This window comes from Triticum aestivum, chromosome 3B (genome assembly GCF_018294505.1).
Source record: "Triticum aestivum cultivar Chinese Spring chromosome 3B, IWGSC CS RefSeq v2.1, whole genome shotgun sequence".
Classification (NCBI taxonomy): Eukaryota; Viridiplantae; Streptophyta; class Magnoliopsida; order Poales; family Poaceae; genus Triticum; species Triticum aestivum.
The window spans coordinates 608,606,444-608,631,137 of NC_057801.1; the positions used below are offsets into that span (position 1 = coordinate 608,606,444).

Below are 24,694 nucleotides of genomic sequence, written 5' to 3' on the forward strand. Positions count from 1 at the left end.
AAAAACTTGTGTTTTTTATGAATTTTAAAAGATCTTCATGAATTTGAAAATATGGTATAGGATTTTCTAAAAATGTTCACAAAATTCAAAATATTTGCTAATTTGGAAAATATCATGAATTTGGAAATTCTTTGCGGATTCAAAAACTTTATTCATGATTTGATATTGAAAACAGAAAATAAAAATGAAAAATAAAAATAGAAACAAAGAGAAAACCGGCAAAAAAAACAAAGCAAAGAAAAATGTTCATGAAATTCAAAATGTTCGATAAAACCGGTGCAAAGAGGAACCCCTACATGGGCGGTGGCATCATTGATTGACCCTTCAGCCCATGTGCGCTCGCTAGGGAGGGCCCTTATTTGGCGCCAAAGGCGCCAAATAGAGAATGGTTGTCCGTCGTGGTTGTTTTGCAAAAAGGCCCCTAAGTTTATAGAAAATCAACCCGCAGTCGTTGTTTTAGTGGCACCCAGAGAAAACGTTTCGATTTTGCAAAAAAGACCCTGTAGTTTGATATATTCAACCCGCGATCCATATGTCCATATGTCCGAGGACCAGGTCAACGTGAGCACACGGCGGCTCGAGCGGCGCTGTCGCGGCGGCTCGATGCAGAACGGCGGCGGCGGCGATTAGAGCTTGCAGGGGCTAGATTCGTGCGCGGGAGGGGCTGGGAGGCGAATACGGAGGTTGGCCGTGAGGCGGGGGTCGCTGGCGACACCCACAAATCCAGATCCAGAGAGCTAGAGAAGGTTGTTCTCAACCGGCCGGCGAGATGGAGAATGCGGTGGGCGCGCTGTCGGACATGGTGGAGGCGCTGCCAGGCAAGCTGGGCGAGCTGCTGCAGCAGGATTACGAGCCTCTCTCCTGTGCCCGCGGGGACGTCACCTTCTTCCAGGCCGAGCTGAGCACCATGCACGCCGTCGTCCTCCGCTGTGAAGCCCTCGAGGAGCCCGACGTCCAGGCCACCAGCTGGATCGCCCAGGTCCGCGACATCGCCTACGACATCGAGGAATGGGTCGACCTCTTCGCCCACCGCGTCGACGCCGGCACCAACAACGCCGGCGCCGGCACCAACAACGCTGACGCCGGCACCTCCCACCGGTTCTCCCGCTGGATCCGCCGGCTCACCACCATCCCCAACCGCCACATCTTCGCCACCGAGCTGAAGGAGCTCCGAGCGCGCGTCGTCGAGGTGAGCAAGCTGCGGAAGCGCCACAGTCTCGGCCCGCAGATGTCGTCTCATCACGCGCCCGCCGTCGACCCCCGGCTCTTCGCGCTCTACGCCGACAGTGCCGGCCTGCGGCATGGACGGGCCGCGGGACGGGGTGGCGGGGATGGTGACCAGAGCGGGATCGGACGGGCCGCGGGACGAGGTGGCGGGGATGGTGACCAGAGCGGGCTCGGACGGCCTCAAGGTCGTGTTCATCGTCGGGATGGCCGGCTCCGGGAAGACGACGCTTGCTAGGGAGGTGTATATAGGTTGCTCAACACGGGGTTCAAGTGTCGCGCGTCAGTTTCAGTCGGGCGGAGCTAGGACGTCGCCAAGGTGATCGGCGATATGCTATCCCAAGTGGACAACGAGTACAGCAGAGGAGGAGGTGATGTGGCTCAATCGATTGGGAGGCTGAGGCAGCATATGCAATATAAGAGGTACTCTATTTGCTAATTCCATCAATCCATTTCAATTGTTACTGACAAGAGTTTTAACCAAAACAGTTAGTTCCATCATTTATTCTGAAAATTTTATTTTGCTCAACAAGCCTGTTATTCTGTCGACCATCATTTATACTGAAAATTTGTCTTCAGTACACTGTCTTTCTGTGCCATATTGTGTGTCACTTGCTACACATATCCTCGACCATCATTTATACTGAAAAAGTGTCTTCAGTACACTGTCTTTCTGTGCCACTTGCTACACATATCTTCGATAAAACTCAGTCCCGCTCCCTCTTGGTTGAGATAAATGATACATGTATACGCTCTGACTCATTTCCCTCTTGTCATCAAATAGGTATCTTGTTATGATTGATGATCTATGGAGTGTTCAAATCTGGGGGATAATGAAACACTGTTTTCCAGAGAACAATCTCGGGAGTCGGATAATCACTAGAACAAGAATTGAGGTTGTTGCAAAAACAGCTGTAGGTGCCCATGTTTACAAGACTTGTCTTCTTGATGAAGCCGATGCTGAAGCCTTGTTTTCCCAAAGAACTTTTGGGAGTGTGGGTGGGTGCCCTGCCCATTTGAAGAATGTCTCAGCTCAAATCATGAGAAAGTGTGGTGGTTTGCCACTTGCTATTGTGAGCGTGGGTGGCTTATTAGCCAGCAAGGCGCACACAAGAGATGAATTTGAGCGGTCAGGACTGGAATGGCGGACAAATTCAGAGCTAGCAGGGATGAAACAGATCATCAAACTCAGCTACAGTGGTCTTCCTGCCAATCTCAAGGCGTGTCTATTACACCTAATTCCCGAGAACCACGGGATCGAAATAGAGCGTCTGGCAAGGCGTTGGGTTGCAGAAGGATTCGTCAGTGAACAGCATGTCACTAGCTTAGAGGAAACAGGGAGAAACTACATCAGTGAGCTCATTGACAGTAACTTAATCCAACCATCACAGCTGAATCATGATGGCACCCATAGGAGCTACGTTCTTCACCCAGTAATACACGATTTCATCATTTGCATGTCCATGGAAGACAATTTTGTTGCTCTGGTACATGCTCAACAGCAAGATGTCCACCAGGCAATGGCACTGTACGACGGCTATCTTTGCTGAATAGTGGTAAGCCGGATCAGGCTGCTGCACAAATCGACGGCGCAAAAGTATCTCGTGCTCGCTTGATCGCCGTATTTTCTCACACTGGTCACATGCCTCGTCTGAATGACCTCAGTGTACTGCAGGTTCTTGACCTCGAAGGCTGTCAAGGTCCATTGTGCCTTGATGGTCTCTACAAATTGCTGCTTTTGAGGTACTTGAACCTCAAGGGAACAAATGTTAGCGAGCTCCCAGAACAGATTGGACAGCTAAGATGCCTGGAGACACTGGACGTGAGATCCACAAAGGTGAAAGAGCTACCTCCTAGCATTGTCAAGCCGGAAAAGTCAATGTATTTACTCGCTGGGAACGCCAAGTTGCCGAGTGGGATAACCAAGATGAATTCATTGTTGACACTTTCGTGCAGCAATATCGGGAAGAGCGCTGAGGCGAACATCATTCAAGAGCTCAGTGAAATGGTAAGCTTGAGCGAACTGGAAATATTTTGTAATGTTACTCAGACGTCTGGGGATAAGAATCAATTCGCATTTTCGAGCAATGGATTTCGTAGTATTAAGAAGCTTTTGATAAGGTTCAGCTTGCCATCAGTGACCTTTGTAACCAGCGGTTTATCGAAGGTTGAAGTGCTTGAGCTAAAGTTTGAAGAAGGCCTTTCAGAGGAGTCGAGTGGTGTGTCTGGCAAAGAGCATCTGTCTGGCCTGAAGCATATGATCGTCGAGTTTTCACAGCATTATGTGGGTACTGCAGCAAAATAAATGATGCCCCTAGAACTCGGCATTATCATTCCACAAACTAAATGTATGATGTTTTCTGCCATTATCTTCAGAAACTTTATTTTGCTTTCAGCGTCAGTCCAAACTAAACTTGCAGAGTGACCCTTTATGGAGTTCATGTGAATACAGAATACCTTTGTTTTGTAAATGTATATATTATGTATCCATTAATCAGTATTTCCAAATCCAGCTATTTAACATGGAGTTCGTATAGAACAAATTGCTAATTTCTATACTGGGTAGAGAAATAAGGAATAAAGAGAGAGGAATAAGGAAGAAAAGGAATTATCCTAAAAACAAATAAGAGGCTCGTGGGAATTGAGACAGAGATATTAACTTTTTAAGCCTTTCTTTGTGATTAAACTTTTACAGTTAGAGATATCAACTGTGCGGACATAAAAGTTATTCGATGAGGCAAAACATTATAGTTAGAGATAAGAGACCGGACCAGAGATGGAGGCCAACTTTCTCGATCTTGGCTTTGTGAAGTTAGGATGATGCGCGACCGGCTTGAAAGGAGTTGGAGTGCCACCAAACAACACTTAAGTCCGTGATGTCTCCATAGTACTTCTACACATATTGTCACGGGTTTCCATCACTTTTCTTTCCCATAAGGACCCCAAATTCCATAGGCATCATGATGATCACTAGAAAATGACTACTATGTACACATTAAATCTACATGCAATTAATGCCCTGTTTAATCACAAAATCAATGGTTTGGACTAATGTTTATTCAAAGCACTTATGTATCATTCAATATAAGTTATTGTTTTAAAATAAATTTATTGAGCTAGAGACATGAGAAGCCTTTTTTTTTCATGTTGCAACGCACGGGCCTTTTTGCTAGTTCACTATAAAGTCTATGGTTCTAACTTTTCTATACAGCTCAAATCAAAGCATATTTGATCATGAAGCTTTGCACAAACATAGTATAAACTCAAATGTTCATGTGTATTTTTTTTCAGTTTTTTATGAAACTTTAAATTATGTTTTCCCTTTTTTTGAAGTAGGGCTTCACGGAGGGAGCAAGAAATCCACTCTCCAGCACATATGGAAATTGCTTTTGGAGCCTAGATTTTTTTAGAAAATACAAAAATCTATTTTTCAAGTTTTAAAAAAAATTACATATAAACCTAGGGATGTATAATACATCTCCTAATTTTTCATGATAAAATACATTGTATTTCAAAGTACAGAAAGAAGACATTATTTGGTTTTATACAACTCACAGAAAATCGCAAATGATCATGAAATATTACATAAATGTACAGTACACAACTCAATATTTATGTGTATTTTTTTATAAATTTTTATGAAACTTTAAATTATGATTTCGATTTTTTTTCAAAAACAGGGCTCCATGAGAGAAAGAAACCCACTCTCCACCACATGTCAGTGTACCTCGAAGTACTTCGAACCGGTTGAAGAGTGCCAAAGCGGAAACGCAGTAAATACAACTTCGATTAGACCAATCTGCTTTTATGCAAAAAAGAAAAAGAAAAAAAAGATTAGACCAATCTGCTACCCATTCACAACTTGGGCCGTCGATCGACGAACGGACAGCCTGGATGCCATACGGCCGGTCCCTCCGTTGATTATATAAGGACCAGGGTCGGCTGGGGCCAAACCCTACAAGGACCCGGAGACTTCGGACCTCGAAGACGCCGCTGCAGCCGACCTCGAGCCTCCGCCCTAGCGTCGTCGTCGCCGCCGTCGCGATGGTAAGAGCCTCGTCGTCACCTCAACTGCGTTTAGGCGGCTGAGCCTCGTCGTCACCTCAACTGCGTTTAGGCGGCTATCCCATGCAGATCTAACCGTTCTCGCTCGCCGTCCCACAGCCCTTCAAGCGCCGCAACGGCGGCCGCAACAAGCAAGGACGCGGCCACGTCAAGTTCGTCCGTTGCTCCAACTGCGCCAAGTGCGTCCCCAAGGTAAGCTGCATCCTGTATCCCGCTGCATCGATCGATCATGTCGTCTTTGTCCAAAACCCTTTCCATGAACCGCCGTGTGTGTATATATATATGTGTATATATATATATATATATATATATATATATATATATATGGAAAATCCATCCTACCATCTGGGATAGTTACCCCACATGTCTCATATATATATATATATATATATATATATATATATATATATATATATATATAGGGTGGGTCTATTATGATAACATCCTGTAGTGTCTTATTCTGCTAACATGTGGGCTTATTCTGCTAACAGTTGTGGACTATAGAGACGCACCGAACGAGCCGTCCACCCGACACTGACCGAACCACAGTCGAGCAAAAAAAACACCCCACGCCCCCACCTTCTTCTCCCCGTCTCATTCCCCACCATCACCCCACCTGACGAACCCCCACCAACTACCACCTCCCTCTACCTACCTCAGGCGCCGCCGCCTCGGCCTCTCTTCCCGCAACGCATCCTCCCCCACCCCACCTCACCCCCACTGGACCGCATCTCCACTTACCTCCGCACCTCCCGGCGCACCTCCTTCCCCTCCTCAATCCCCTCGCAGGCCCCGGATCCAGGTGAGGTAGAGGAGCACCGTCGCACCTCCTTCCCCTTCCCCGGGCCTCGCCGACCCTCCCCTCGCCTCGATCTGCAACGACCTGGACGACCCGCAGTAGGGCACGCCACCCTTCCCCTCCCCTCGAATTTTTGGGGCGCCAACGACCCAGCGCGGTATCCCGCGGTCGGGATTGGGGGTGGAGGCCGCCGCCGATCCCCTGCTGGATCTCTTTCCACCAATATTCGACGACCTCCCCCTCGATCTGGCGTCCCATCGTCAACGCCTCTGTTGTCCCACGTTGCCACCTCGACCGAGCCGCCGTCCACACATCTGATTGGTCCTAGTGGACGCCGGCCACCACGGCATCTGGACGGACCCCCTCCTCTCCTCACTCTTCTCCATGGACGGTTGCGCACAGTCACCATCTCCAACGCGCGATTTCAGCAGAAGGAGCCCGGGGAGTGCCTCTCTCTCACCACTGTGGCGTTCCCGACAAAAGGGCTTGCAGTTTACAGAACATTTTTTGTGTATTTTTCCAGATTATTGCTGTTGATTTGAGTGAATTCAGTTTCTAATGAAACTTGTTAATTCTCTCAGTGTAGTTCGGCTGGCGCCGGCATGAGGTTCACATCTACATGGTAGCTTGGACGCCTTGGCGTTGCATGTCGTCATTTGTTGTGGTGCCATGCGGGTGTGTACAGCGTGCAGCTCGGAGCAAGCAGGCATGCAGTTTGTGGATTTTTTTGTCTGTCAAATGTATCCGGTTGGGATATGATGTATTGTGTGTAAAAACTATTTGTTGAGAAGTTTATTTCAACAAGCATTAAATAGTTCATTTTCGAGAGAAAAATGTGTTGATGCAGCCCACTTCGAGGAGTCTTGTGGTTCATTGCATTCAACGAGGAGTCTTGATGTCTCATGCAGTTTGCTATAAAACTGATAGATGTGGCTTTGAAGCTCACTTTTGTTGTCCCATGCAGTTTGCTATAAAACTCTTCGTGGTTCACTTGTCCCACTTGTAAAACGGGGAAAAATAATATCTCAAAGAAGCTCGCTTCTATATTGGATGTAGTTCACTTGCTCAGTCTTTGTGGTCCACTTGTTTGGTCAATGCACGTAAAAATTTAGTAAGTATGAAAAAAGACAACAAAAACTCATGAGGTTCGCTTTTGGTGGTATTGCGGTTCACTTTCGGGAGTGTTGCGGTCCACTCTCGTTCAAAAAAATGTTGAAAAAAGAGACAAAAAAAACTTGTGCGAGAAAGTTTACGTCCGACAAAAAGAAATCATGAAATTCACTTGACTGTCTGTTGCAGTACGGTTTTCAGTTTGAAGCAGTGCGTTCTTCTGTCCGACGACGATTTTGGTGTCGCGAAAAAACAGTGTCCGCTTTTCGTTAATTTTGAAACTGCTCTTAAACAGTAAGGAATTAGAGAGTGTGTTCTACATGAAAAAGTTGTGTCTCGTCGATATCTTTCCAACGGGGTATGATTTGAATTATTCCAACCAGCCGTTCATAAAAATTTCGCGAAAAAACAGCCGCTACCTCTCAAAGTCAGCCGCACGATTTTCAAAATTAACTAAAAATTGTAAGGAATCTTAAAACCATTTCAACATATGAAAGTTGCGCCTTGTCCGTAGCTTTCCAACGGCGTATCATATGTGTCGTTTCGACAAACGGTTAAAAACTGGAGCAAAAACAGTACCAAAAATTTCAAAAAATTTGAAAAACAGAGTTCCGCGATTTAGTAAATTTGAAACTGCTCTTAAAGCTTAGTGAATTAGAGAAAGATTTATATATGAAAAAGATGCGCCTCGACGATATCTATCCAACGGCATATCGTTTGCTTCCTTCCGACAAGTGGTTTAGAAGAAATCGCGAAAAAACGCTCGCTGCCACTCGTAATGGGACGCGCCAATTTCAAAACTGCTCTCAAACCGTGTGGAATCTTAAAAAGTGTTCAACATGTCGAAGTTGCGCCTAATCCATAGCTTTTCAACGGTAATTACACGCCTCATTCCGATAAACGGTTAAAAAAATAGAGCGAAAACACTACCGAAAAATCAACGTGTGCAGTTTTTTCCGACGAGAAATTCACTAGTCTCTATTGCAGTGCTCGTCGTCACAATGATGCAGTGCGCTTCTGTTGAACGTGCAGTGCCGAAGTGTTGTGCAGAATATGTGTGTGTGTGTGTGTGTGTGTGAAAAGATCTGATAGTTAAAAAACTGACTAAGCATGAATAACAAAGGCATAAGACTACGTGCAAAAAAAAAACCCGAAGACATAAGACAAAATGTAAAAGATAAAAAAACTTATTTGGAGGAACGATAAATTATGGGATTGGTTTACGCTAGAAGAAGAAAGAAAATGAAGAAAACCCAAAGCAAATGATGACCAAAATTTGTAACAGATTTTGTAGAACTTGCATTGTTCCATAATATGAAATAAGAAGCATATAGTAGTGCAACTTCAATAATTATTATGATTTAAGTAGGTTGCTTACAATATGAATTTCATTTTAAGTACCTAACACCAAACGAAGTAGTGGCACACTATTGCAACATCAAATATGTTGTCACATGCACAAATATTGGGAAAATCTGGCGACCAAAAAATCAACTAAAGCGAACTAGGCCATAATAACTAAGACATTATAAAAGAAAATTGGGATTTTTGTAAAGGTAGAATGAATTACGGGCATTGATATTATGCTAAAAGGAAAAAATAAGGAGTAAACTCAAGCTGATGACAAAACTTACAATAGATTTAGTAGAACTTGCATTGGTAATATGCAATAACAAGCATATTGTGCAACTTCATTAATTATTTTTATTGAAGTAGATGACTTTACAGAAAGTAATTACTTTTTAAGATCCTAACACAAAACTAACTTCTGGCACACAATTGCAGCATCAAATACTATCACATGAAAAAATATTAGAGAAAATTCGACAGTCAAAAAATTCAATGAAGCATGAATAAACAAAGAAATCAAATACATCAGCGTTGGAAAAAAATCACCTCTCATCTTTCTTTTTTCCGGTAAAACTTTCAATTTATTCATCTTCAATCATGGTAGTACAACGTATACTACAAATAATAAAAATTACATCCAGATTTGTAGACCATAGCGACGACTTCAAGCACTGAATCGAGCCGAAGGCGCGCCGCTATTATCGCCCCTCCCTCGTCGGAGTCAGGCAAAGTTTTTTGTAGTAGACAGTCAGGAAGTCTTATGTCATTGATGTCAAGTGACCTCATTTCTACCACACGGACACACAGTCCCCCCCCCCCCCCCACACACACACACACAGAGGCATACACACGCACATTGAGGGCAGACACACACGCACACTTCAACCCATTGAGGGCGAACATGAGGTTTCCGCCTCTTAGGCCCAAGTGTGATGATTTCTCAGGCCCATGTTTGCCAACGCAGAGAATCGACAGACAGGAGAAAAAAAAATCAGGTGTCAGCAGGCAGCAGCACATGCCATTACTACGTGAAGCACTTGGAAGCGGTTGACGAGTGCCAAAGCGGAAAGGCAGTGAATACGCCTTCGATTAGACCCATCTGCTGCCCGCTAGCAACGTGGACCGTCGATCCAGGAACGAACAGCTTGGATGCCATTTGGTGCCGCCACTGACTATATAAAGACGAGAGGACGGCTGGCTGGGGCAGATCGAACCCTACAAGGACCCGGAGACTTCGGAGCTCGGAGACGCCGCCGCCGACCACGCGCCGTATATTTCGCCCGAGCGCCGTCGCCGCCGCCATGGTAAGAGCCCGTCGCCTGCGCTTTCATCTCAACTCCGGCATGCGACCCAATGCAGGTCTAACCCTTTCCCTCGCTGCGTGTGTCTGTCACAGACCTTCAAGCGCCGGAACGGCGGCCGCAACAAGCATGGCCGCGGCCACGTCAGGTTCATCCGCTGCGACAACTGCGCCAAGAGCGTCCCCAAGGTACGTTGGATCATGCCGCTCTAGCCCAAAACTCTCTCCTCATGCACCAACTGCCGCGCCCGTCCGTTGATTATGTCGGGGTTTCTTGTGGTGGTTCAGGACAAGGCGATCAAGAGGTACAAGGTGCAGAACATCGTGGCACCGGAAGGCATCAGCTATTTCACGGAGGCGTCCGTCCTTGACGGTGCGGCTTTGGTTCCTCCTTTGATTTCTTCTTCTTTCCTGTTCTTAACTGTTGGATCTGTGATCGCGGATCAAAGTGCTGCCTTGCAAGGCTGCAACTTGGAAATTTCAGTATCACACCTCTTCTCTGATCCTCTTGTGAGTTAGAAATGCGTGAACACTTGGTTCGTTTGTGGCATAACTGACAAGTGTTTTCGTTGCAGGTTACCATCTGCCCAAGATTTACATCAAGGAGCGCTGGTGCGTGGGCTGCGCCATCCATATGAAGAAAATCGGTGTCCGCTCCCGTAAGGACCGCAAGAACCGCGCACCTCCGGAAAGCGTCCGCCGCAGGGTACGTGCTCCTTGTCTTGATTCTTACGAGTTTTCTCATTTTCCATGTTCAATTGGTAGTTAGTTGTATCTTCCTTGCAAACATCCGCATGGATGTGCTTAGGGTCCAACCTTTTGGCAATCACCCATCTACTTATTCATGAATTGTGAAGTGCTGAATACTTGTCAAGCATGTTGTTTTATTTTAGTGAGAAGTAACTGCATGCCTCGATATCCTTGGACTGCATGTATGTCCCGTTTGCAACACATATAGTTCCTGCGTGGATTGAATTAGTCCTTAAGGTTGTGAAATGTTTATGTAAAGATAGTGTTAGTGTTGTATTTACTTTTCATGTGTTTGCCGTGTAATATCTCCCTTGTATAAGGGGTATGTATGCAGTGAATTGTTCGTGCTAGTGGTGTACTGGTGCTCCCTCGCCGAAAACAAGCAGTCGTTGGGAGATTTAGCCTTTTGAATTTTTTTTTCTTTCGATGTTGTACTTCAAGGCCGAAGTACAGATTGTTTTCTGTCAATGCTTGGTCGTCTAGCTATTCCTTCTATTTGAATTAGTACTCTCGCTGTTGCATTGAAGTGTTTTTTTTTCGAAAATGAGGAATAGCCCCGGCCTCTGCATCTGGTCGATGCATATGGCCACTTTATTAATTATTAGCACAAAACCTTACAAAGTCGTACAACAGTAAGACCAAAGCCACCATCTTCGCAACCTCTGTCGCTACTCCTATCTAACTGATGAAGGGGCGCTGATGGTCTGGGCCTAATACCAAACAGACCTCGCAGCCAAACCTAACATCTAAGACCTGAGGTCCCAACCTGGACGCCTGCCGGGTATGGGCACCCACCAGTCCGGCGTGCTCCTCAACCAAGCCGCCCGCCGGGTATGAGGCCGCCACAACCACCTACCACATATCCATCTTCAGAGTTGTACTGTTGTAACTACCTTGCTCGGTCTCGCTGCCGCCGACGCCACCACGACGCCAGACAGCGTCGACCTCCTGCGCGTGTCCGTTACCACACATCTGACGCCAAGCCTCCGCCGCTCCATGCCGCCAAGAGCCGCCGCCAAGAATATGTAGAATGAAACACCGCTCCACCGAAGGGAGGCAGCACACCCCCACCCCTCATCTGCAGACCCTTCCATCCGATCCCAATGTCCTTGGCGTCGCCTCCAGGAAGGTTACGATGCCTAGGGCGCCGCCGACGCCCGATCCGCATCGGATCTTGGGCTTTCACCCGGACATGGGTTGGAGAGGAGAGATGGTGCCCTCAGCAACGCCCCCAAGGAGGAAAGCGGCGCCAAAAATCGGTGTCGCCGCTGCCGGTCAGCCTAAGGCAGCCAAGGTTTCCCCCGGACACCGATCTGCTCCACCAGAACACACCGGAGGTGGATCCGGCAGGATCCAAACCGACCCGGGGACTGGGAAGGGATGCATGGAAGGGAGAGGGGCAATACCTCCAGATCTGGCACGCGTACGGCTCGCCGTCCTCACGCCGAACCCACAGGCACGCCGCACGCCACCAGATGCGCCGCACCAGATCGAAGATGGCCAGCCTTAGCGCCGCCCCCCACTCTCCCGACGAGGGAGAGGAGGAACCAGCGCCGCCGCCGATCCCGGGGCCGCCGCCCCGGCTTGCCCGCGCCTGGCCAGACGCAGCCGCCGCCGGACGGAGCAGAGGGCCGCCGGGGAGCGCCGCGGCGGCCGCAGCGCCGGAGGCCGAGCCTCCCCCACCTGGAGCCCTCGCCGTCGGGAACGACGCCGCGCGCGCGAACGGGAAGCCCCGCCGCCGCCGTCCGCCGCGCGGGCTTCGCCCGGCAGTTTCCTCCGGCGGCAGCGCGGCAGGGGGAGCCGGGGAGAGGGGGTGGCGGCGCGACGGGCTAGGGTTCCCCCGAGTCGCCTCCTAGGCGACGCGGGGGTAGAATACACCAATGGCATGCTTCGATGATGCTTTAGCTATCATACTATATATGCAATCTTGATCTCTCTGGTAATATTAGAATGGCCGAACTAACTGACATGCCTCGATATCCCGTTTGGAACACATGGTTCCTGTTGGGTTGAATTGGTCCTTAAGATTGCCAAATGTTTATGTGAAGATAGTGTTTTTTTTATTTTTGCGAACGAAGATAGTGTTAGTGTTGTATTTACTTTTCATGTGTTTGCCGTGTAATATCTCCCTTGTATAAGGGGTATGTATGCAGTGAATTGTTCATGCTAGTGGACAGTGGTGTGCTTGTGTTTCTTGACAGGGGTCGCCAAAAACAAGCAGTCATTGGGAGATTTAGCCTTTTGAATATTTTTTTTCTATCAATGTTGTGCTTGAAGGCTGAAGTGCAGATTGTTTTCTGTCAATGCTTGGTCGTCTAGTTATTCCTTGTATTTGAATTAGTACTCTTGCTGTTGATTGATGTTTGAAACACACCAATGGCATGCTTTGATGATCCTTTAGCTATCATACTATATATGCAATCTTGATCTCTCTGGTAATACTAGAATGGCCGAACTATGTGCTTGGTATGTACAGTCAAATAATTCATTCTTGTAAGAAGACATGGATGTGTGAATTACTTATTATTTAGTGCAATCGATCCAAACCGCATACTCTACCTTTGTGTGGATTATTATTTGTGCGATTTCTACCATCTGGCGTAATGCTGTTGTGTCATGTGGCTGATACTGTAGTTTCATTTCGCAGGGGCCAAGACCTGTGGGCCAAGCTCCTCGTCCTGGTGGCGTCGGCGGGGGTCCTGGTGGTGTCGGCGGAGGTTCTGGTGGTACTGGCGGTGGCTTCGGCGCCGGTGCTCCAGCTCCCAACGTCGCTGGCGACTGGCCCCAGAATTAGCTTCCTAGAGTGCTCTGCTTTTGATCAGTCTATCGTAAAATCTAGCATGATGCCAGTATGTTGTTCTGTCTAGGCTTACATGGCCGTATGGTTTCTTACTCGTTGCACTTTGACCGCCTAGAGTAAACCATGTGTTTCTCTTTGGGCATTTTCCTGGTAAACACTCATGAGAGTCCAGGTACTGGATGAGTTCTCTACTTTTGTTCAGTCTACTATGTAGAAGATTCTGTTAAGAGGCCAAATGTTGATCTTTATGTAGGAGATCTACCTATTTTGAGCATCGGATTTGAACATGGCTATCTACTATCTATAAATATGTGTTTACACTTGTCACTCACCGTTTGCTCTTGTTGGTTTTTATCTATTTTCCTCATCGCTCGTGCCCATGAATGAGGGTATGGTTCCTTACATTGTTTTCCCCAACTTCTGTTTCAGTTACCATGCACTGCAAAATTTTGGCCAGGTTCTAGTTTTTGGTGATCTAATATTCATGCAATCCAAATTGTTGTCCACCTATTATGGCAGCTTGTCTGCTCATCAGCAGGTGCACCTACTATGGGAGCTTGTCTGCCCTGTACTGTTTTTGTTGGATTGTCAAGGTGTTGTGCATTTTCCTCTGACTTTTACCCATGCAATCAAAATCTACTCAAGTACTCGCTCCGCTCCGTAAAGAAATATAAGAGCGTTTAGATCACTAGTGATCTAAACGCTCTTAACACTCTTATATTTCTTTAGGGCGGGAGTATCTTTGAAGATGAACCCAAGAGGAATTGCAGAGAACTTTGTATTTGACGAACAGAGAAAGGAGAGAAAGAAAGGAGAAGCCATGGATGGTTTACGCGGACTGTCGGTACCGGCGGATGGGGAGAGGGGAGAGGCGAAGCAATGCAAAAAATAGTAACTGTAACTGCAAGGGTATGTAACGTTGGAAGATCCACAACTCATTTGGACACTGAGAATGAGACTGATGCACGCATTTAGAGCATAAGCCAGCCAATAATTTTCACATTTGAATACATGATAATACAAACCTGTTGTGGATCCCTGATGTCCATGCAAGTTATGTTACAATCTGTATGGGTGGAGTACCGTGGCATTTAAAGCTTCACAAGTTTCTCTCCCACAAAAAAGACTACTATTAAATTCATAGCCAAAATTTTGGAGATTGATATCTTTTAAACCATAAATCCGATTGGTGATATTTTTATATATTTTAATTACTCGCACCAAGACCTTTAAAATAATACCAAATGGATACATTTCACCAAAGTTTTATATTACCGATTTCAAATAACAGATTTCACTCATCTAAAAAAATTATTTCACTCAATTCAGAATAATGATTAACTCACTTCAAACAAATATTTCACTCATTTCAGAAAAATGATTTGACCATTCAAAATAATTGATTTGATGCATTTACAATAACAGATTTCACTCATTTTTCAAAGCCGAATTTACTCATTAAAGAAACGGATTTCACTCATTTTAAATGATTGATAACTTTTGAACCAAATTTCCAAATTAGAAACTATTCATATATTTGAAATAGGAGAGATGAGACCTATAAAACAAGAATGTTCCTAGATATATTTTGAATAGTTTAAATTTTATAGTTTTCATAGTTCAATTCTAGTGATATTTCACAAAACTAGTTTCACACATTGAAACAATCAACTTCACATAATTGAACTGGCGCATTTCACATATTTCAAAAATTGATTTAAATTGTTTCACTCTGTTGTAAAAACTAATACACTTATTTTCAAAAAATAAATTCCACTCATTTTAATTTTAAAAATATCCCTATTATTTTAAAAAATAATTTAACTCGTCAAAAAAATAATTTCACTCATTTAAAAAACCTAATTTTATTACATTTGGAAAAACTTATATGAATTATCTAAAAATGATGTCGCAATAATCGCTCAATTTAAGAAAATGCATTTCAGAAATTGTGTTAAAGTGAAGCACAAACCGGCTTCACAAACACACTGAATCTACTTCATATAATTGAGAAATATCAATTTCATATGTTTGAATTAACCAATACTTCAACACAGTCAGTTTCACATATTTCAAATAACCCGTTCGACATATTTAGAAGAAAAAATCATTGTTTTAGAATGAATGAATCAGTTTTGTTTCTAAATGAGTAACACAACACATGGTTCACAGGTTTATGCTCTCACTCGTATACAAACACTCAGTTAAAAAAATGGATATCACTTATCTAAAAAGATGACTTCATTCATTTCAAAACACTGATTACTTTCATTCAAAAAAGAATTTCACTTCTTTAATAAATCGATTTCACTTATTTTAAAACATCAATTTCACTCATTTCAAAAAAATGATTTCACTCATTACTAATTTCACTCATTTCAGAAATTTGATTTCACCGATTTCAGATAACATATTTCACTGAAGCATGTGCTGATTGGAATGTTGAGATTTTGAAAATCGATTTCACACACTAAAATAGATTGGGTGAAACAAGTAGACTGAAATGTTGAAATTTAAACATGCTTGAAAACTATTCAAGATGTATCTTGTTCTAAAGGTCTTGGCGCTAGGATTATCAATATATACAAAATTCGAAAACAGAAATGTAGTTTAAAAGCTACGAATAATTAACATTGTGACAGAGAAAATAAAAGGCATATATGTGTTTCTCCATGCCTTCATGTACGTGAGAGAGATGAGAGAGGGGGTCGTGCATGCTCATATACAACATAGGCCCACTTAGTGACTGAACTTAAATCATATATGCAGAAAGGTGGGTTGTGAATCTACTTACTACTCTCTCCGTTCCGAATTACTTATCGCACGTATAAATGTATTTAGATGTATTTTAGTTCTAAATACACCCATTTCAGCGATGAGTAATTTGGAACGGAGGGAGTACTTATAAAGGTACGAGTTTGGTGAATCCAAATAATTAGAGCCATCCAACCACCTATATCCAACGTCTCAAGCTGTATAAATGATGTATATCCATTACATCATCCATAATAAACATGTGATTGCATTAATCCTAATTTAGAATCAAAATTAGTTGCATTAAACATAGTTAATCTTTAAAGTCAACATTAGTATGTAGAGAAGTGGATTTCTCGCCGTTATGTACCCTTGCCGCTAAGAACAGGTTTCCAGAAGCGAGGCCACTACAGCGTGTTCCGTCATTTGTCAACTTTCAGTCTTCATTTGACTCTTCATTGCCATCGTCTCCGGTGATCGCCGTGCCGTTTCCATCCTCTCATGTGCCACGTTGGCATGACGCATCCCCACCGCACCCTGTCTCGCCTTCCTCCACATGGGGCATGGCCACCCTCTCGAAAAGTCGTTGGCGGTCGTGCTGCCGCCACTTTCCCACCACTCCTCCCCCCACGATCCGACGCGTCCGAGATCCGACGGCGCAGGTCGCCCCACGAGGCCCGGACCCCTTCCCGTCCCCACCGTTTCTTTAAACCCACGCAACCTCCACCAGCCTGGCTGGCCGATCAAGCAGCAGCAACCTTCCTTCCGACGATTCCCACCCGATCGTTCGCCAGCCGGCGCCACCATGACGGCGACGTCGACGTCGAGGGCTCTGCGGCGTCCCCGCATCCGCTCCCGCGCGCCGCCGCCCACGCCGATCCGGACGGCCCGCGGCGTGCGCTCCGCCGCGGCCGACGAGCTCGTCCTCGCCGAGTTCCTCGAGGCCTCCCAGCGCGTCCCCGCCCTCACCCTGCCCTTGCCCAGGAAGAAGCGGTTCGACTTCCCGGCCCCTCCGCCGGCCCCGGACATCCCCTCGCAGGGCCTGCTGTCGGGCGAGGCGGCCGCCGCGCGGACGGCGGTCGGCGCCGCCGCGGAGGCCGGCGCGTTCCGCGTGGGCGGGGCGGTCGGGGCCGGCGAGGTTCGCGCTGCAGTGGTGGCCGCGGAGGCGATGTTCGGGGCGCCGGAGCGGGTGAAGCGGGAGCTGGGGAGGTTGTTCCAGAGGAGGGATCGGGTGGTCGGGGAGGAGCTCTACTTGCCATGGCCGGTGAGCTCGGAGGTGGATCGGTTGCTGGAGGCGGCCCTGTCCGTCTCGACGTACCGAGCGTTCAGGTGATTATTGCTACCAGCCCACCACCTTGTAGTACTAGTAACTTTTGTCTCTTTGCTGCCTCGTCTCGTCCTATTCGGAGCTACCGTTGGTTCGCTGCGCCTCAGTGCGCATTGCCAAACTGCCTACCTAGCTGCAGCAGAAATGGAACATTTAGAGCTCTTTTTGGGCAAGTGGAATTTGATCATAATACTGTTCAAAGTAAAATTCCAACCATATATTGTCGATCAGAGCTTCGAACTGCCGTCACAACGTATGCGACGAAACTGCCTACCTAGGTGCATTGGTTCTTTGCTTGTCTGACACTGATGAAATAATAGATTCAGAGCTTACCAAACATTCAGAGTTGTTCTGTGAAGTCCACAGGGGTGGAGGCAAAAATTCCCACAATGTTTTGGTATGAAAAATGGAGTAAGCAAGCACTAGAAAGTGACACCATCATAAGAACGAAGAGTAAAGTGACACCATCATATCATGCCATATATAGCAAGATGAAACTCAATCCAGCTTCCTTAACTTCTGCAGAAATGAACTATTGTCTGTTGATCATTTGCCTAAGATGAAAATTTCCATGAAACCCTGCTATAAAATATAGTGGCATGTAATCTCCAAATGCAGGTGACAAATGGTGCATAAGCCATTAGAGTCTAGTATCTCTTAATGTGTACGCATTACTATGTTTTGCTACTAATTCATGACAATTGTCAAGAACATGAAACAAAAAACTCTGATGAGCGTGTTAGGATACGATCTAAACATTGATCTCACATGCCCTGACATGAGACCTTCCACTGTTGGCAGGGAGAAGATGGACGTTGTCGCGTCTAAAATGGAGGGTCTCGCAAGATGTGTGGTCAGAGTTCTATCTGACAACGTCAAGAACTCGAAAGACTCTGCTCTGCCTAGAGAAGCCCCATCGGTTCTCTGTCTAACGTTGTATAACTGCAACAAGTTGAAAACACGTTGGGGAGAGTTCGGCACCACCGATCGTCCAGACTCGTACGCCCTGAGCGTGCACCTCTCCGGACGCGACCAGGAAATTTGCCTCCGGAACCAGGGCGGGTCGACCTTTTTCAATCTGCCGGCTGGCTCTGCGCTTGTTACAGTCGGCAAGAAGATTCAGGTACCATGCTAAATCATGGCATACTTTTCATTGACTGAACCTGTTAATAAGCTCAAATTTTGCCAAGTAAAATGCCTGTTCATAATGCATTATTTGGCCCTTTTCTGTCCTAATCCTCTGTAGCTCTAAGTGTGGAGCATGAGCAGTGGTCTGCTCTGAACAGCTTCGGCCATGTATATATGCGCTTGCAGGATGTTCTGTACTTCTGTTTTGGTTTCCAGGTGTGGACTATGACAGTGTGTTTGCTCTGAACTTACACAGGAATGGTCCAATGGGGAGTTCAAGAGCGCTGTTGGCGAGATACTATTTGAGCTGACCGACGAACCAAACCCGTTCATGTCTCTGGAACTCTTGTACTCTCCAGGAGACCTGCGTCTCTGTGAGGTCGGGCGGCACGCTAGCTGCATTGACCGTCCTCCCAAGACTATTCCTTTGAGGGACCAGATTTTCATTGCGCTGGTTCTGCTGGTTTTATACTACCTCTTCTGGTGATACGCTTATCCGTGCCTCTTTTTATCTTTTTTGGCGTGAGCTTAGATGTCCAAGATGGCTTGTTTTTATAGCTTTTTTGGACTAACTGCCTGCCTTTCTCCGTTAATTGATCATGGAGAAACACTGCTGCGGATGGCGGTTATGGCGGGTGGGTTGAGTCTGGTTTGGTTGAGATTGATTTGTTTTTTTGGATGAAACAAAAAACAGGGAATGAAGTATAAGATACTTTGTTCTTGACTCCTAATTGAGAAAAAATGGCATGGAGTGGATTTTGATTGATTTTCTGAATGATAATTTTGGTCGATTGGTTTGTCCTACGGTATCTGTTTTGCGATCGAGGTGTTCACATTGAACATGAGAAGCATTCCTTTGTACCTTACTACTCCATTGTGTATGTACTCCCTCCGTTCGGAATTACTTGTCTCGGAAATGGATGTACCTAGAACTAAAATACATCTAGATACATCCATTTCTACGACAAGTAATTCCGAACGGAGGGAGTAGTAATCTTGCTTTCGAGCTTTGTTCATTACAAATGAGCTCAGTGTAAAACTGTACTCCCTCCGTTCCGAAATATAAGTCTTTTTTAGAGATTTCAAATGGACTACACCATATGGATGTATGTAGACATATTTTAGAGTGTAGATTCACTCATTTTGCTCCGTATGTAGTCATTTATTGAAATCTCTAGAAAGACTTATATTTGGGAACATAGGGAGTACATTGTACTGTACCTGATGGAAAGTAAGACTCTACTTTTTATTGGATAGAAGGTTGAAACAACCGGCCTCTTCATCTTCTGACGCACATAGTTATCTTTATTGAAATTCATTCACAAAATATCTTTATTGAAGTTGATATAAACCAATGACGTGAAAGTCATCAATAGATTATATAGCATATACAAGTACTACAGAACCATTACAAGATTTGAGTTTAACTTCTAAGACTAAGGCAACATCTCCCATGGTAAGGTTATACTTAAGCTGTTGTTTCTTGTACATATTGCTCTCTGCTGCCTTCGCACTTGCTATCACTTGAAACAATCATGCCTTAGATTTAGGGACAGTCCTAAAAGCATCTCTAGCCGATCCATAATAACTTAACCCCCATATCCATTAATTCTTCAATTTTTAAGAAACTAAACTATTGCTCATATAGCTCATTCCGCATTTTTTTTGGCCAATTGATCCAAATGCTTGCTCAAACAATCCAACAAATGCAGCATGTTTCAACACAAACATAAAAAATATATCAAATACACCACATCATAATTCAACTACGAGCACAAGTGAACTTCATCCAATCCAACAAACAGCTAAAACATAACCATAACTTGTGCCCAAAGGGGTGCGGTGGGGTTGGGTTTGTCCATTCGGCAGTCATCGGGGCTAGCGACGGTCATACGGCGAGGCGAGCAAAGGCAGCGTCGAGGATGAGCAAGATGGCTATGATCGAGCGGGAAGGCGTGTGGCGTCTCCCTAATTTGCTGGCAAGTTCCCAATGTAGAGCGAGTTTGGGCCGTGGGGGGGGGGGGGAAGGGGTGCATTATAAATGGGGAATTAATCTTTGGGGGATGGGGTAGCACGTAGTTCCTCAAATCAAAAAGTTCCCCCATTTATAAATTTTAGAGGATTGACTATAGATGATCTATGCTAGGGAAACTAGGGCCCTCACACATGGCCATTATATGGTCCTTGTTTTTACCTTAAGCTATAAACTAGAGGTCGAGACAGATGATACATCTCAAACGTATCTATAATTTGTGTTATGTCTATTCTTTATTTATACCATTTACACATACTTTTGGCACAATTTTCTACCATCTTTTTTGGACTAACAGTTAACATATTTATCTAGTTTCAAGTGCTAGTCATTGTTTTCTAGTGTTTTTAGATGTTGCAGAAATAATATTTTTCTAGGATAAAAAATTCGAATGAACATATGTCACGAGGAGGTTAACATGGGCTAAAGCCCGCCAAGAGGGGGGGGGGGGGGGGGTTCTTCAGGGGCCCACATGTCCACCCGTCACGGACCTCTGGCCCTAAGCTCCACCCTCGTGGCCAAGGGACCTTCCAATTTATTGCAAACCCGTCCCCGTAGTTTTGGAACCGCCCTATTTTTTCCACTTTTTGGGCCACGGATCTCCGACGGTGAATGAAACAATGACGTGACTCCGATTCCAGCATCCAGATTTTTTTTGCCTTGGGTTAGATCTAATCTCGGAGGGGGCACTCGTCCTACGTGGGACATGAACACTAAGGACCAGAGGGGGAATCGTTGTAACATCCCGATTCTCGGAATGTTTAAGAAAAAGTTTTCCAAAATTCAGGGTGAGAAAATTTCATTTTTTTATTTGTTAACAAATATTAAACTGGTTTTTTTTATAAATTCGGAGGATTTAATTTGATCTAATGTGAACTTCAATTTAAATTGGAGTTTTGATTTTTTCTTTTAGTTGGGTTTTATTTTTTCTACTTCAATAAATTTAAATATGCGGGTCTGCATTTTTTTTCTTGGATTACTCAGTTCGTTGACATTTGTTTGAGCTTCTAATACTCTATATTATCCTAAAGGGCAAATAAATTTATTTTCAAAATTACCTAGGCCCTACTAAATTTTTTATCTATCTTTCTTTTTCTTTCTCTATCGATGGGCCAAGTCCATCTCTCCATGTATTTTCATTTTCTTTTTCTCCTGGGCCGCAACTCAACTTCTCTCTCTATTGTTTTTGTTTCCTTCCTATCATGGGCCAAGCTGATCTGGGCCACCTCTCCACCAAGCGAGCCCCTCCTTTCTCTGTACGTTCACAATGACATGAAGAGAAGAGAAGAGAAGAGAAGCGTGGCTAGAAAGCATATCAAGATCTTCACGTACATATCAGGAAACAAGAGCGTGGAAAACGTTATGGAAAGTGCAGGTCCCAGAAAAAATCCATATGTTTCTGTGGAGATTATCCAAACACTCTATACCAACGAACGATGTACGAGCACACCGACATATGACAGATTCAAGTTCCTGCGGTATGTGTGGGCAGCCGGATTCATGGAGACACTCCTTGCTACAGTGCACAATGTCACAGTGTACATGGGCTTTCGTGGATGATGAGTTGTTGCAACAGCTAGCAGACATTACAGAACCAAACGCAAAGCAATGGCTCTTTACTCTTATGGAGCTATTACCACACGATCAATTTGTCAAACTATCGGTGACCTTATGGGCTGTATGGGCTGCGTGCCGGAAAGCCATCCATGAGGGTATTTTTCAGAGCCCCAGAGCACTTATGGGTTTATCTGCAGGTTTACTGGAGAACTTGATCTGATTAAGGAACCAGCGCAACAAAACTCAAGACGAGGGGCAACAACAGTGCAGGCTGGTGTCCAGCGTCCAAAATGCCCTCCGCCGGGCTTCGCAAAAATCCATGTCGACGCTGCTTGTCGCCGTGGTACTTGGGGGATAGCAGCGGCAGTCTGTAAAGATGCAAATGGTAACTTCTTGGGAAACTCAGTCTTGTGTATAGCAGGAGTGGACGATCCGGTTATCATGGAGACAATTGCATGCATGGAGGCTCTGGCCCTTGCACAAGGTTTAAATCTGCATGATGTGGTAGTGGCGTCAGATGCAAAGAACGTCGTTGGTGCAATCAACAATTCTGATCAAGGACCCAATGGTGCCATCATCTTAGAGATCAATAACTTATTACCTTTGTTTAGTAGTACTTTTACTTTTGAGTGTCGTGCCGTTAATGTTGAGGCACATAGTTTAGCCAAGCATGTTTTTTCTTTGGGTCTGAAACGCCATGTGTGGTTTGGCCAATCCCACGACCAACGTTGTATCCCACAGATTGTGGCTTTTTCTGAATAAAGCTTGGTTTCACCCCAAAAAAAAAACAATGACATGAAGAGAAACAAACAGCCACGTACACCTACATATAGGAAACCACCGCACCCTTCCTTTAATTCCTCCTCTCTTTCTATTTCTATCCACTCTCCATCTCTCCTTGCAAGCGCCTCCTCTCCTTCCTGTGTCCTTCGCGCATAGACTTATAGACTTACAGAGAAGAAACTTACAGCCACTCCAATGTCCTTCCATTACTTTTATAACTCTTCATCCACTAGTGGAAAAGGGGGCATTGGTCCAGGCCGGGTCAGCCCATTAGTCCCGGTTCAATCTAGAACCGGGACCAATGGGGGCATTGGATCCGGTTCGTTAGCCCCGGGGGCCGGCCGGGCCACGTGGGCCATTGGTCCCGGTTCGTCTGGACCTTTTGGTCCCGGTTGGTGGGACGAACCGGGACCAATGTGCCTTGCTCCTGGCCCACCACCATTGGTCAACATAAAAAATATATCAAATACACCACATCATAATTCAACTACGAGCACAAGTGAACTTCATCCAATCCAACAAACAGCTAAAACATAACCATAACTTGTGCCCAAAGGGGTGCGGTGCGGTTGGGTTTGTCCATTCGGCGGTCATCGGGGCTAGCGACGGTCATACGGCGAGGCGAGCAAAGGCAGCGTCGAGGATGAGCAAGATGGCTATGGTCGAGCGGGAAGGCGTGTGGCGTCTCCCTAATTTGCTGGCAAGTTCCCAATGTAGAGCGAGTTTGGGCCGGGGGGGGGGGGGGGGGGGGTGCATTATAAATGGGGAATTAATCTTTGGGGGATGGGGTAGCACGTAGTTCCTCAAATCAAAAAGTTCCCCCATTTATAAATTTTAGAGGATTGACTATAGATGATCTATGCTAGGGAAACTAGGGCCCTCACACATGGCCATTATATGGTCCTTGTTTTTAGCTTAAGCTATAAACTAGAGGTCGAGACATATGATACATATCAAACGTATCTATAATTTGTGTTATGTCTATTCTTTATTTATACCATTTACACATACTTTTGGCACAATTTTCTACCATCTTTTTTGGACTAACAGTTAACGTATTTATCTAGTTTCAAGTGCTAGTCATTGTTTTCTAGTGTTTTTAGATGTTGCAGAAATAATATTTTTCTAGGATAAAAAATTCGAATGAACATATGTCACGAGGAGGTTAACATGGGCTAAAGCCCGCCAGGAGGGGGGGGGGGGTTCTTCAGGGGCCCACACGTCCACCCGTCACGGACCTCTGGCCGTAAGCTCCACCCTCGTGGCCAAGGGACCTTCCAATTTATTGCAAACCCGTCCCCGTAGTTTTGGAACCGCCCTATTTTTTGCACTTTTTGGGCCACGGATCTCCGACGGTGAATGAAATAATGACGTGACTCCGATTCCAGCATCCAGATTTTTTTTGCCTTGGGTTAGATCTAATCTCGGAGGGGGCACTCGTCCTACGTGGGACATGAACACTAAGGACCAGAGGGGGAATCGTTGTAACATCCCGATTCTCGGAATGTTTAAGAAAAAGTTTTCCAAAATTTAGGGTGAGAAAATTTCGTTTTTTTATTTGTTAACAAAGATTAAACTGGTTTTTTATAAATTCGGAGGATTTAATTTGATCTAATGTAGTTGGGTTTTATTTTTTCTACTTCAATAAATTTAAATATGCGAGTCTGCATTTTTTTTTCTTGGATTACTCAGTTCGTTGACATTTGTTTGAGCTT

General features: G+C 45.2%; 2 protein-coding genes, 1 long non-coding RNA gene and 1 pseudogene across 3 annotated transcripts; all 4 read left to right on the forward strand.

Annotated features, from left to right (window-relative positions):
• Window positions 1–561: 561 nt before the first annotated feature.
• Window positions 562–3,722, forward strand: LOC123071234 (disease resistance protein Pik-2-like; annotated as a pseudogene).
• Window positions 3,723–5,181: 1,459 nt separating this feature from the next.
• LOC123071235 (uncharacterized) lies at window positions 5,182–6,939 on the forward strand. Its single transcript, XR_006434196.1, has 3 exons — window positions 5,182–5,271; window positions 5,389–5,481; window positions 6,670–6,939. It is a non-coding gene; the product is annotated as an uncharacterized lncRNA (long non-coding RNA).
• Window positions 6,940–9,677: 2,738 nt separating this feature from the next.
• Window positions 9,678–13,725, forward strand: LOC123071233 (40S ribosomal protein S26). Its single transcript, XM_044494751.1, has 5 exons — window positions 9,678–9,852; window positions 9,945–10,037; window positions 10,137–10,221; window positions 10,424–10,554; window positions 13,246–13,725. The coding sequence occupies exons 1-5, from the start codon at window positions 9,850–9,852 to the stop codon at window positions 13,390–13,392; spliced, it is 459 nt and encodes a 152-aa protein (XP_044350686.1). The 5' UTR covers window positions 9,678–9,849; the 3' UTR covers window positions 13,393–13,725.
• Window positions 13,726–16,874: 3,149 nt separating this feature from the next.
• LOC123065855 (uncharacterized) lies at window positions 16,875–19,473 on the forward strand. The gene is made up of 3 exons (XM_044489059.1): window positions 16,875–17,481; window positions 18,281–18,602; window positions 18,864–19,473. The coding sequence occupies exons 1-3, from the start codon at window positions 16,958–16,960 to the stop codon at window positions 19,092–19,094; spliced, it is 1,077 nt and encodes a 358-aa protein (XP_044344994.1). The 5' UTR covers window positions 16,875–16,957; the 3' UTR covers window positions 19,095–19,473.
• Window positions 19,474–24,694: the final 5,221 nt, after the last annotated feature.

Coding starts and splice junctions, on each gene's coding strand:
- LOC123071233 (XM_044494751.1), top strand. Junction 10,038..10,136: donor GCGCCAAGAGCGTCCCCAAG/GTACGTTGGATC, acceptor GTGGTGGTTCAG/GACAAGGCGATCAAGAGGTA. Junction 10,555..13,245: donor CGGAAAGCGTCCGCCGCAGG/GTACGTGCTCCT, acceptor TTCATTTCGCAG/GGGCCAAGACCTGTGGGCCA.
- LOC123065855 (XM_044489059.1), top strand. CDS start 16,958: ATGACGGCGACGTCGACGTCGAGGGCTCTGCGGCGTCCCCGCATCCGC. Junction 17,482..18,280: donor TCGACGTACCGAGCGTTCAG/GTGATTATTGCT, acceptor CACTGTTGGCAG/GGAGAAGATGGACGTTGTCG. Junction 18,603..18,863: donor CAGTCGGCAAGAAGATTCAG/GTACCATGCTAA, acceptor GAACTTACACAG/GAATGGTCCAATGGGGAGTT.